At 43.7% G+C, this 13932-nt stretch overlaps 1 protein-coding gene across 1 annotated transcript in view; it reads left to right on the top strand.

Annotated features, from left to right (window-relative positions):
* The window catches only part of ptpn13 (protein tyrosine phosphatase non-receptor type 13), a 147444-nt gene that overhangs the window by 45015 nt on the left and 88497 nt on the right, over window positions 1-13932 (top strand). The window contains 3 exon segments of the mRNA XM_036587727.1: window positions 2331-2396; window positions 5176-5361; window positions 7850-7943. Of these exon segments, the coding sequence (XP_036443620.1) occupies window positions 2331-2396; window positions 5176-5361; window positions 7850-7943 (346 nt within the window).

The raw sequence follows: 13932 nt of genomic DNA, 5'->3' as shown, positions 1-13932 counted from the left end.
AGCCTGAAAGCGTCTGCAGTATTTTTACCAATCTGACATTTCATCTGTGCTGTAAGACTCTGAGCTGTTCTGCTCCGGAGCTGCGCTTCACACAGTCGTACACTCGATTTGTTTTTATAGTCTTTCAGTGTTTTATTCATAAATAACAGTGTGAAACAGGAGAACCGCAGACGGACTTTACTCAGGCCTCCACTCAGGAATCACTCCAGAGTTCAGGCTGGTTTTAGGACCGTGTAACCGAGCCTGAGGGTTAATAACAGCTCTGTTAAAGCGCACAGTAGCTGTGTTTACTGCGCTGTTTGTTAATAAACACACAGGTAATCCTGCTCAAAATCTGCTTCAGAACAGCCGTACACAACTGCACCATATACAAATGTTAACATATATCTAGATTTGAGAAAGTGTATGTGTGTGTGTGTGTGTGTGTGTGTGTATATATATATATATATAAATATATATATATATATATATATATATATATATATAATGAAACATAATAAAATATATAATAAAATGAGAACACAGAAAACACACTTCTATACAATTTAATGCGCAATTACTCTTTATTTGCCAAATTTAACATATTGGAAAAAAAATGTAAATATAAAATGTGGCCTTTTATTGCATTTTATGTTAATTTTTTTTTCCATTGTTTAAATAAAAATGTTAACTAAAAATTGCATAACGATGACATACAGTGTCACCCACACTTTTCAGTTTATAATATTTCATTTTTTTTAAAACAAGCTGTTTTTTTCATTGCATTTTAACCATTAGGACTACATTTTTAGGTCCATTACACAAAATAAAAATATCCCTTTTAATTCCAGGCGCTGTGTTTCAGTTTGTGTCCTGTAGAGGACGTGTTACTTACTTTCACTTAGAAAATCAGTCAGATACGTAATTTGACTGGGGTGTTTGGAAATACGTGAAATATATGATATTTCTATAAGAGAATTTTAAAGGGTAATAAAGTTCTAAGAACTGATAATATCAGCTGGTGTAATTTTATATTTCAGGTTTATGTCCTGCTATTTATTTTGTACTCGCCCAGTTTACCCACTCCTGATCACCACTTACATTTAGCGTGCTGAACGTCTTACAGGGACCAGTTAGATTTTGTTTTATGTGCGGTTTTTCATGCTTTTCCTCACAGTCTGGATTTTCTGTTGTTCCCATGTGACCAAAAGACTAAATTTGATGTAATAAAGTAATGAACTCTTGTTAGCCGAGCGGTTTAATCAGTTTGAATACTTTTTCAGATTTGTGCTCAGGCAACTCAGAGAACTAATGGACTAACGGTCAGTATTATTGCTAATTGGGAAATATGGTTTCCAGATCTCCAGTTCATTACAATCCAAGATGAGCCTCCAGTTATTCGTGCTTTATTGACAGGAGTTTTACCGATGGTGCTGATGAAGGATGGGCAAAATTATTATATCGCCATACTTCAAGTAGGGCTGGGCGATAAAACGATATCGATAATTATCGCAATATAACTTTCCTCGATAGAAATATAAGAAATGTTCGCTACATTTTCGATATAATTCCCCGTTCTCACACTTCCACATTCCAGCGACAGCCCTGGTGGCGTTTTCTACTGCAAGATTTTTGGCCGTACCGCCCGGCTCTAACCTCGACATGCTGTTTTTCTGAGATTTGATAAAGTGGAGCATGTAGTGCCTCGTTATTAATTAAACAGGACTAATTAAAACTCCTAAAAACAAGCGCGGTATCTCCATCACTGTCTCTCTCTCCTCTCTCGCCCGCTCAGTTCACCTCTTTTTGACCACTCTAGGATATTCAGCCTGTAGAACAGAATCAGCAAATTCAGACATTTTTTCCATTTATTCATACAACAAAAAATGATGAAAATATTAAGATAAGTACGACGCCAGCCCCGTCCTATTCTGCATACTTTCAGTCATGTGTTTGATCTTTGTCAAATGTATCTTAACCTGTTTACCCCGTTTTTCTTGCTCTGTTGACAGCAAACAGAAACTAGCATTGCGTTTAAAGGCAGCTCTTTATCAGAAAACGCTCAGCGTGTTTTTGTCGTGTTTTATGCTGTGTGTTTGATTATGCTGCCGTGTTTGGTGACTTACGAGGGTTAAGTACCGACGATATCCGATTGATATGCTTAGAAAACCGTGTTGTGTCATAATTTATCATGATAACGATGCATTATCGTCACATTGCCCAGCCCTACTGCTGATCGAGGTCCGTAGAAGCTCAGTATCAGCTGGTAATATCAGCAAACCGATATATCGGTCACACCCACAGTGTTCTGTGATGGTTTTGTTTATTATGGTTTCTCTTTTTGACTCTAGATGCACATGTACTCCCTCGGGATGACTCTGTTTTGGGGGGCCGACTATGAGATTCCACAAAGCCAGGTAAGAGTCAAACGAAGTCTGTCGAGTCCAGAGTTTCTTCTGAAATGAAGGTGTTAACAGTGAGTCTGTGCTGCAGTAACAGCCTCTACTCTTCTGGGAAGGCTTCACACTAGATGTTGAACATTGCTGTGAGAATTTGATTGAGCATTAGTGAGGTCAGGTACTGATGTTGGATGGTCAGTTCTGAATCACTCCAACTCATCCCAAAGGTACTGGATGGAGCTCCATCACTCCAGAGAACACAGCTCCACTGCTCCACAGCCCAATGCTGGGGGGCTTTATACCCCTCTAGTTTGATAGAGTGCTGTAGATGGTTCCATGTAGAACCTTTTTGAAAAGGGTTCTTTATAGCATCAAAAAGTTTCTTCGTAACACTAGAATAACCTTTTTGGAGCTACGGAGAAGCATATCGCTGCTGCCTGAAGAAAACCTTGTATCTCCATTTTTGTTTTTTTTTTTCAGTTTTTGATATAATTTGGAAACGTCTGTTGTTCTTTACATCGTGTGTAAATTTCATGAAGAACAGACCAAAAGAAACGGCCCAAAATGACTTGGGAAAAACTCTGGTTCCATTGACTTACATTGAAAGTAAAGTAGGTTTTTTCCTTCTCCTGTAAAGTTTCCATTTTGGAGATACCAGGTTTTCTTCCGACAACAGCGACAGACAGCACCTTCTCCATCAGTCTGAAGAACATCTCACCATGCAAAGAACCATTTAATCATGCAAAGGGTTTTTGAGTGTTTATGCGTCTATATAGAACCGTTTTCTTTACTAAATAACCCTTGAAGAACCATGTTAAGTGTGTGTACGCTTGAGGAAGGGTAGGTGGAATGAAGACACGGTGATCGTGAGTAAATCAAATGGAAAGACACACTTTCAGATGGAGCCAGGAACCAATGGGCAGGAAGTAAGCCAAGCAAACTTATTTCTGTAAACAATAGCTCAGTGGGCTTCGCTCAGTTAAACACATCCATCCATCCATCATCTAAACTGCTTATCCTTCTGGGTCGCGGTGGGGTGCTGGAGCTATCCCTATCCCAGCTGTCATTGGGCGGAAGGCAGGATACACCCTGGACAGGTCACCAGTCCATCACAGGGCAGACAGACAGACATACACATTCACACACACATTCACACCTAGGGGCAATTCAGCATGTCTGCATGTCTTTGGACTGTGGGAGGAAACCGGAGTACCCGGAGGAAACCCACGCAGACACAGGGAGAACAGGCAAACTCCACACAGAAATGACCCTGGTCACCCAGCTGGGAATCGAACCCAGGCCATTCTTGCTGTGAGGCGACAGCGCTACCCACTGCGCCACCGTGCCGCCCAGTTAAACACATCTGTTGGGTAAATTTAATGAGAGAGAAACAGTTAAAAGGAGCAGCGCAGGTTCACTTTTTGAAAGTGGTGGTTTCAAAGTTGCCTGTGACGACAGACTAAACTCAACTGCGAGTTAATTCAACTCAAAAATGCTGTTTGACAGTGTTTTTATGTATAGTTTGTTTTAAAAGAACCGTACCGAGTTCTGTTAAAGTGAACCTGGAAGGGAACCAACTTCAAGTGACCTCAGTTCGTTTTGTGTTCACAATGTAAGTGAACTCTAAAGAGGACTCAGTTTTCTATCTGGTCCTGAGATCTCAGACCACTTCTTGTTCAGACCACAGCTCCATTAGAACTCGGACCACTTTCACAGCACTCACGGTGTGCACAGCGCTCGCCAAGTGGGCCGCGTTCTCTGATAAATCTGACCTACCAGGTGACGAGAAGAACCACCAGACCCGCCTGCTGTTCTCCTATTGGCCGCGCTGAAACGATTGGCAGTCCATTGCGCAAAACTGGAAAATGGCCCTGCGGGTCTGCGGTGGGCTCCGTGTTCGGCTGTGCTCCTCACTGAAGCTCCACCCGGAGATTCATTCAGTGTTCAGAGTGAAAACAGCTGAAAACTGCGCTGCGTGCCCAGCTTGAGCCTTTAACATGGTATGATCACGCGAGCTCTCGCATCTGACCGCTTTAATAAGTCAGCGCTGCTGTCTGTCTCAGATCACGGACAGACTGTATCCTGAGCAGAACCTCATAATGATCCTTGGTCTGTTTGCTGAAGAGCTGAAGACTGTGGCTGTGTGTACGGTGAGGACTGGGGCCGTTTTGTTTTCACAACGCACAAATTAATCGAACCACAAAACGAACTACAAACGAACTGAACTGAGACCACCTCCAGAGGAGGTCTCAGTTCGGTCCGTTTTTGGGGCCGTTTAGGGGGGTCTGAGTTCGTTTGGCATGTTCACATATGCAAAAGAAACCATGACTCAGCGGTCTGAGTCCACTTCAGACGCTGAAATGGCCCAAGTGTGAAAACGGCCTGAGGGAACTAAATTATCCAGAATGCTTAAAATACAGAGCAATAGTGAGATATAATCAGTTTTCTGCACAAATTGACCTGAGTTCAAACAAAAAACATCAAGTCCTGGTCCAGATCGTCTGTGCTGAAGACACCAGAACCTTTCTTAGCTTTTTGATTATAGTTTGAGCATAAAAGAATATGTAAATCTAACTTCAATAAGCGTGACAGATTTAAGGCTTAGGCTGGAAGTTCCTTTGCTATTGTTCCTTTGCGGATCACAAACGGCACAATAAATCTAAATTAGGCAGCATGTTCCCCAGAACAGAACCACATGACTGGTTTGGCGCTGTTGCGCAATAAGGGCTGTAGAACATCTTTTGGATGATAAATGTGTCTGTTTTTGTCTGAAGCTTTGTGTCTGTTTCTGCGTCAGCCTATGAAGCTCAGTGAGCACCTGAACGGGATTCTGCTGAAGATGTGTGAGGACTCCACGCTCTCCCGTCTGTCCGTGCGCTCCATCCTGAACGCCTGCAGCACGCACATCCGCAACTCCACCTGCGACCCCGCCTTCTCCTACGTACGCAAGCTGGTGCGCCTGGTGCTCGGGAGCCTCTCTCAGGTACGTCGTTCCTCTCGTTCAGTGCAGACAGTAATAAACGTCTGGAGCTTTTCTTAAGCTTATTAAATAGACGAGTATTCAAGATGATGTTCAGTAGCGTTTTAGTAAATTAAAATATTTAAAAAGTCTGTAAAATTTAGTATCTCAGACCTTGTGACGTCAGGGTAGGGGTGAGCAGTGTGACGATATTTATCGTTATCATGATCAATTATTTCACATTTCATCACAGTAAGCCTTTCTGATCACATCAAGGATATTGTGAATACTTAAAGGGGAATTCCACTGATTTTTCTAAATTCCTGTATTTTGTTCAGATGTAAACAAGAGTGGTTTGGTGTGAAATGCTTTTATTTATGTATTTATATATATATTTTTTAGAAACAGGTTCAGCTCACTAACTTAATAACCAGTCAAGGTCTATGCTCGTCCAGTGTTTCTTCAGACATCAAGTGTGTTACAGGGGATTTTCACCAGTTTTCCAAAATTCCTGTATAATTAAGTGGTTAAGATGTAATCAGAGCGGTTCAGAGCGGTTCAGTGTGAAACGGTCTGTTCTAGATAATCTTACCGAGTCAGAACTGTTCACAGTGGTGGTGATAGGAACCAGACGTCCACCTCTAAAAGCTCCCTCACAGAAAGTTCCTACATGAAATGGTTATGAATTCACTGCCTGATGACTGAGACACTGTTTTATGATAGTTTAGAGAACTTAAACTCCATTCATGGTGGAGGGATACATGCAGGGCGCTGTGAGGAAAAATAGTCCCCAAAGAAAACTTATTATTTCAGATTTTCCACTATTTTCCATCATCAACATTCCATATAAACTCAGAAGACTCGTGTAGGTTCACTGGTGGTTCTGGATAGTAAATAAAATGTCTATATTTGTGTTGTAGTCATGGCGACCCCTGGTTCCTATCACCACCACTGTAAAGACATCTGAACCATTTCACACCAAACCACTCTGAATCTCTCTGTTCACACCTCACACACTGAATTTTGCACCACAGTATTTAGTTTTGATAAGTTGGAGTGGTGCCACATTAAAAAATACTTTCAAGTTTAATTATTTCTACTGATAAATTCAGAGTGCTCCACTAAATCCAGATAAACAGGAACTCTTTAAGTACTGTAAATATCGACGATATGCTAACTATAACATCATTTATCACGATAATGATAAATATCGTCATATCGCCCACCCCAGAAAACTGAAAAATGTTTTTTGTGTCTTTAAAAGTTTTGTGAGTCGTGTCTCTTGAGTAAGTGTGAGAATCCTTCTCAGGCTCCTACGCTTCACTGACGTCCTCCTTTCTGTCCTCTGGGCTCCTTTTTGTCCATCACTCTGTTCTCAGCCCTTCTGTCGTTCGTTCTAAAGCTGGATGAGTTGCTGTTGTGCCTGTAGCTTTTCTTGGAAGTTAACCAGAGAAGGATCAGTTATTAGATTGTGGCTGTACGACTCGCAGAACGAGTGTATTTATCTGTGTCCAGCCGAGCGGCGGCCGAAGGAGCTCTCGTCTCACAGTGAACGTCTGAAGGTGCTTTCGTTAGCGTCTCTCTTTCACTGAAGGTGAACACAGAGCTCTGCACTGTCTGCTCTGAGAATGTGAGCGAGTGTCCTTGTACGTCGCACGAGGGCTTATTTCTACATGACGATTTTTAAACCTCTCCTTGTCTCCTAGAATTAAACAGGCTGTTTTTGTCACTGTGCCTTTAGGTTATATGTAAATGAACTCTGTTCTGATTGGCTGTGCATTTGTAAATGTTGCAACACTCCTTATACCTTCGGTGTAAATGAGCGAGCTAAACGGCTGTGGGCTGAAGAGGTGCCGTGAAGTCCAAAGCAGGCTGTTTCAGCACCTTGGTTTGCATATGGACTCCAAGGAAACGTGAACATTGTTTATATACGAAATTAAACTTTAAATAAAGCAAAATTGTGCTTTTCCATAATATGAGCGGTTTACCCCTCTGTGGTCTGAGGTCATGTTCTCGATTTGTTCATATCTTATTAGATTCTCCTCTAAAGGCTCTTCGTATAACAAGATCCTCATATGTTTCATATCTAAATGCTCCGTTATCTTCATCACTACTTTCCAAAACCGCTGCAGCAGCTTCAGCAGCTGTAAACTCTCTGCACGCTCTCTGTTTCATGTTTGATTTGATCATCCAGGCTTTTTGAATGAAGCAGACATTAATGCATGTCGTCGTACATTAAGGTTTTTAATTAAGGGTCATTTTAATAGATATTCAGGGAAAAGGCTGCAGCAGATATTCAGTAACCTTTGCTAAAATCTTTCTTCTGTCTCATTTTTTGGCCTTTCTCTCTCTGTTGCCCTGAGTTTTTGCCACTTGCTGACTTTTCCTTCTTTCGTTCGCTCTGCTGACCAACATCCTGCTTTTGTTTTCTTTCTCCCAGCGTGTCACCGTTTATCTTTTCTGTTCCCTCACTTTAACCCCCCCCCCCCCCCCCCCTCTCTGTGATTTGTAGCTGGACGGTTTGCTGTCTCAGACGGAGCGGGAGTCTCTTCCTGAGAGGAGCAGAGAGATTCGGGACAGGCTGAGAGGGAAAGGTCTGCCTGCAGGTAAACACAAAACCTCTCTGAACGCCCACATGAGGGTCCTGTTCACTCAGACTCACACGGTCACGCTCAGCGCTCTCACGCTTCCTTTGTGCTCGACAGTGGCGTGTCCAGACCAGGCGTCGTGGGCGGCCCCTGAGGGCACGGGATCCGTCCGGGGCGGGGGATTGCATGGGGGGGGCGTATTATGTTTTAGCAATTAAATATGGAGCAAACCAACTTTTAAAATTTACCGTATTCATAGTCAACAGCATATAAATCACATTTTACTAAAAACGGTGTGTAATAAGTAGTGTTTAAAAACTTCTGTGGTCTTGGCTTTATTAAAAAAGACAAACACACTGTCCTAAAGTCTGTACACTCCAGAGTTTCTTCTGAAATGAAAGGTATTAATAGTTGACGTCGACTAATCATTGATGACGTCATGATCAAAACCACAGGAAAAGAAAAAGATTTTCAACAGACGACTTTAAAATTCTGACTTTTAAAATCTGTGACGAAGCCAAACTCCACAGGTCAGTACAGCGTGACGCGCCCTTTCCAACGAGCCCTGGATTGCATCGTGAGCCTTCAGGGTCCCGGAGATACGGACTCTGGAATCTCACAAATTTGTGTCCTATTTAGGCGCAACTTAGGTGACCTTGCCGAGAAGCTCGCCTGCAGCAGAGGTCCGGAGAACCAGAGAAGTTTAGAGCACCATAGAGCGAAAATAAGAGTAACAGGCTTCAGGATTACAGGCATCTCCAGCCACACAGGACTTCTTACTGTAGTCTTCAGGAAGCAGGAGATAACGACGCTCTGTATCTGGTCTTTAAAGCTCTGTAGATCAGGAGGAGAAATGATAGAACGAAGCCAAACTCCAGTGGTCAGTACAGCATGATGTGCCCTTTCCAGTGGGTCCAGAATCGCATTGAGAGCCTTCAGGAAACCAGAGATACGGATCCTGAATCTCCAGGCTGCTTACCTGCTGTCTTCTCTGAGGCATCCATGTTGTTAGTGTCGATCATGTGATCAGCGACTCGTCTAGATCAGATTAAAGCGTCATCACTGAGCTGTAAAGTCAACTTGTCTGTGCACTAGGTGTTGAACATTGCTGTGAGGGTTTGATTGAGCATTAGTGAGGTCAGGTACTGATGTTGGATGGTCTGTTCTGGATCACTCCAACTCATCCCAAAGGTATTGGATGGAGCTCCATCACTCCAGAGAACACAGTTCCACTGCTCCACAGCCCAATGCTGTGGGGCTTTATATCCCCTTAGCCCACGCTGGGCACTGGACATGGTGACCTTAGGATCATGTGTAGCTGCTCCAGAGCGTCCCATTCTATTGGTCAGTGCTTTTCTGTGGAGGTTATAGAAGCTGTGTCAGCAGTGGGTGACCTTAAAGTAGCTGGATTTACTGGATACTTTTGCTCATACAGTGGAGAACCTGCACTCTGAGGGTCTGTATTGGACAGAGAGTGAAGTGTATCTGAGTAAATCTGATCTTGAGGTCTTTTCTGTCCACTCTCAGTTTGGATTACGTTTGTGTGCTTGTCAGGAAACAATCACAAGATACTCGGTTTGCATGAACGCACAAATCTAATCAGGTTAAATAAAATGTAGGAAAACCAATGTTTGCTGTGTAAACGAACCTTAACTGATACGCTTACTGCTCTGCTGGTTTGACTCCAGACACCACAAGTTCCTCAATGAAATCTAGAACACGGCAATATTAGGTTTATGATGGAATGCGAGACTGAAATGTGGCCATTTTGCGCTTAACCTGATTCAAATACAGCACTAAATCCAGCATGTAATGCATTACGTCTCGTAATATTGAGCCGCTTTACTCTCCACTCCGGGCAGGTGTGTAGTTTGCTAAAAAGCATACTAAAATGAAGACTTTGAGGAACATTTTTTTATGAATAAAACCCTAAAAATGTTGCATTTTCAACCCAATCTCTTATGCGCTTCATCTGTGTTCACTTAATTACCACTGAAAATAGTTTTAACTTCCCTAAACAAAGTAAAAGAACAGGAAAAAACTCCTGAAACACGTAAGGGAAGTTGAAAAATGCTGGAATATTCCTTTAAAATCCTCCGCTGCCTCCTCCTCGTCTAGCAATGTGTGGACAGCCAAAGTCTAAAATGAGCCTAGCCGCAAACCACAACCAGAGAGTTTTATTTTTGGAAAATATGACCAAATCTTCTGTTCTGAGAAAGTTTTTCCTTATGAAGCCACTCGAGGTCGCGTTTACGGTGATTTTCACTATAAGTTTGGAGGTGTAGGCAGTAAAATCACTGTAACACACAGCCTTGGATGGATTATTGCTTTTATAACATGGTGACAATGTATGTTGTGGTGAAACACTAAAGTTAAGTAATTAAATTTGTAAAGGAATTTGTAAGAATTTGTAAAGGAAATGGCAACATTTTTGCTCAGAAAACGATCACAAATAAAAGTATTTGAGCAAAAGAAACACAACTTTTGACTAAAAAACTAAAGATTAAATGGGCCAAAAACAAAGTTTGAAAATCTAAGACTTTACAATTGAATTAAATGGTAATTAAGACAACAAATAGTGGCAAAAAATGCTGTTTGTTTCCTTTGCTTTTCCCTTTTCCCACCTTAAACGGTGTGACTGTGTGACAGCTACGTGTGACTGTTTCACCGTTTCTACGATTAACATTAACCCTCCTGTTATCCTCAAATTTACTACATCTTTTATCCGTGGGGTCAGTTTGACCCTGGCGATTTAAACCTCCGGGAATCTGGCATCTGCGTGCCTGTGTTGACTTTTTGTTCCCAGATGTTGCGTTTCAGTTGCTATCAAACCTGTAGTGGAGAAGTTCTTGGACATTGTAGCTCCTCTTGATATTTCACATGGACAGAGACATCTAAAGCCGGGCGTACACTGTGCGATTTTAGCCAGATTTTAAGCCCGATTTGGTCGAAGCCGACTTCAACGATCTGACCGAATTCAGGTTCATCGGCCGTCGTTTGCCGTGCAGTGTGAGAGGAGAAACGGTGCCAGATTAACTGTCCAATCGAGCTCTGATTGAGCAATCGATCAGATGGATTTCTGAAATCTTGGTCTCTTGTCTCACAGTCTGAGCACCCACCGCTCCTACACGGAGGCAAGAGAGTCCACATTTTCGGCTACAGCGTCCGTATATGACGACTTTGCTCCGTCTGACTGAGTTGAATTGCGAGGTATAAATAAATACAGTGATTTTTGTCTGTAGAGCTGCCTGTAGAGCCGCCTGCTCGCCTTCAGTGCACAAAGTGGCAGAAGTTAGCAAAGCTGCTGTAGCGGTTCGTCAATGGCTGAATCTCAAACGGCCCCTCCCTCCTATGTAGTGCACCAAGTTCTGGCTTCTACACCAAAATACTGCCCTGTTAGTCCAGTATGGAGCTGTGCACACGGCTGAATCTCAGAAGGATATTTATTAGACATGTGGTGCACTTTATAAGTGCAGGAGCAGCTGTTTTAATATGTGGTGCACTGTGTAGGGAGCAGGGAGCCGTCTGAGACTCAGCCAGTGTTTTGATCAGGACATCGGAGGCGCAGCGTGTTGTTTAGAATGAAACAGCTTTATTGTAGATGGAGCGTCTATAGGGGCTGAGCGTTTTCATACAGTGTGAGCGCATAAATCGCAGGCTTTGGCTGAACATGATGGGCGACTCAAACGTACAGTGTGAGTCACCAAAGAACAAGATCTCTAAGATCACAGTGTCTGTCTGGCCTAATTGTATTGGTTATGTATTGGTTTTGAGATGCAGCCATAACTAAAACACTCAGTAATGTAGTGATTTGAAAGATTTCTTCTACCGTGAAATTATATTATAAGCATGCCTGCTGCTGTCAGAACTGTCAATGTAAATTATGAGTATAGGTTGAACAGTAGATGTAGGATAATAAACCTACATCACAGCCAAGCATGTAAAGTAGGCGTCACATGATAATGGCTGTCTGCACTGTTGTGTGAAATGTTGGGTAAAATGAGCTGAAGGGGATTTTTCTGGTGCACATAAACACATTTATTTACCGTGGCAGTGCCAGGCCTCGTGTCTCGACTCGTCAGAGCGTGCGAGCGCTGAGCGGGATCTGCCTGTTTGAGTTTTCCTGCGCTCTTCTGTGACCCGTGCAGGAGAAGCTGAGAATACTGCTGACTCGTCCTTTATCGGCGCTGTTGCTATGGAGGAAGTCATTCGTAGCGCTGAGCGGAGCAGAACCCGGTCCTGACATGATTCGGCACAAATCCCTCTGCTTGTTAGAGCAGCAGTTGTCGATTAAAGAGCTTTCTCACACGAGCGCCGTCTGTGCCTCAGACAAGCCTGGGCAGCTCCGGCACCCGCCGCCGATTCAGCTCGGAGGGCTTTTTCTCTGTGTGCACTGATCTGGCCTAACGCTCCAGGATAACGCACACCAAACGGCAGACTCCCACCAAACCCCCACCAAACTCCCACCAAACGCCCACCAAACTCCCACCAAACTCCCACCAAACTCCCACCAAACTCCCACCAAACCTCCACCAAACGCCCACCAAACGCCCACCAAACTCCCACCAAACTCCCACCAAACCTCCACCAAACCTCCACCAAACGCCCACCAAATGCCCACCAAACATCCAGTAAATGTCCTCCAAAAGCCAAACGCCCACCAAACCTCCACCAAACGCCCACCAAACTCCACCAAATGCCCACCAAACCTCCACCAAACCTCCACCAAACCCCCACCAAACTCCCACCAAACTCCCACCAAACTCCCACCAAACCTCCACCAAACCTCCACCAAACGCCCACCAAATGCCCACCAAACATCCAGTAAATGTCCTCCAAAAGCCAAACGCCCACCAAACCTCCACCAAACGCCCACCAAACTCCACCAAATGCCCACCAAACCTCCACCAAACGCCCACCAAACGCCCACCAAACTCCACCAAATGCTCACCAAACCTCCACCAAACCTCCACCAAATGCCCACCAAACGCCCACTAAATGTCCTCCAAAGCCAAACACCAACCGAGTGACCACTGAACGTCCACTAAATGTTTGATTAGTGTCGCATGCCTGTTATTTGATTGAGCCTCCAGAATGGTGTCCCATCATTCCCATGGTTCTAGAATGTTTTTTCCTCTTCATTCACACTCTTCTTGAGTGTTCTCCTCGTTCACCCTATTCTAGAATATTCTCCCACCTTTCATATGGTTCCAGAATGTTCTCCTACCATTCACGCTCTTCTAAAACTATGGTTTCCTAAATCAGTCCTCAAAGTCAGAAGAGCCAGATGGTCCAGATCTTCTACTCTAACCTAACAACAGACAGAGAACAGAGCAGAGCAAAAATGTGAAACATCTTGGGGTCCCTAGGGTTCTCCCCCATTCACGTTGCTCTAGAATGTTCTCCCCCATTCATGTTGCTCTAGAATGTTCTCCCCCATTCACGTTGCTCTAGAATGTTCTCCCCCATTCACATTTTCTTGAATGTTCTCCTTCATCACCACATCTGCACTGTTCTAGACTGTCCTCCACCCATTCACCCTGACTCATTTGGTTTGTCTGCTCTTTTCTGGAAGTTCTAAAGAGAAGTGCGTACTGCTGAAGCAGGCCTTCTGCTGCCGGGTCTCTTGATTTAAAACGAGTTTTTTCGCCCCTGCCTCGTCCTCAGGATTGGAGAAGAGCTTCTCAGACGCTTCTGGACTCTCCTGGTTGTTTGGGTTGCGTGTGGTGTTTGAGTTCCAGCTTCTGTGCGTCTCTTTCTGTGAGATCTCTGGTTCTTAGAGAGGCTGAGGACTGAGATGAAGATCAGATGAAGATGTCAGAGTTTGGTGGTTATCAGGCAGGAGGAAGCGTTACGGAGGTGTCCATCACTCTCAGAGCTGGATAATTCACCCTCTCCACAGGAAGAGGAAATGTTTTTACTCGCTAATAAACTCAGCTCTCCAGAAAAATCCAGACAGCTCAGCTAATGAGGGAGTTCAGGTCAGTCATTACTGACACAGCCTCCA

Source organism: Colossoma macropomum, unplaced genomic scaffold (assembly GCF_904425465.1).
Source record: "Colossoma macropomum unplaced genomic scaffold, Colossoma_macropomum, whole genome shotgun sequence".
Taxonomy (NCBI): Eukaryota; Metazoa; Chordata; class Actinopteri; order Characiformes; family Serrasalmidae; genus Colossoma; species Colossoma macropomum.
The sequence above is the reverse complement of the archived record's forward strand: the minus strand, read 5'-3'. Positions and strand labels throughout refer to the sequence as shown.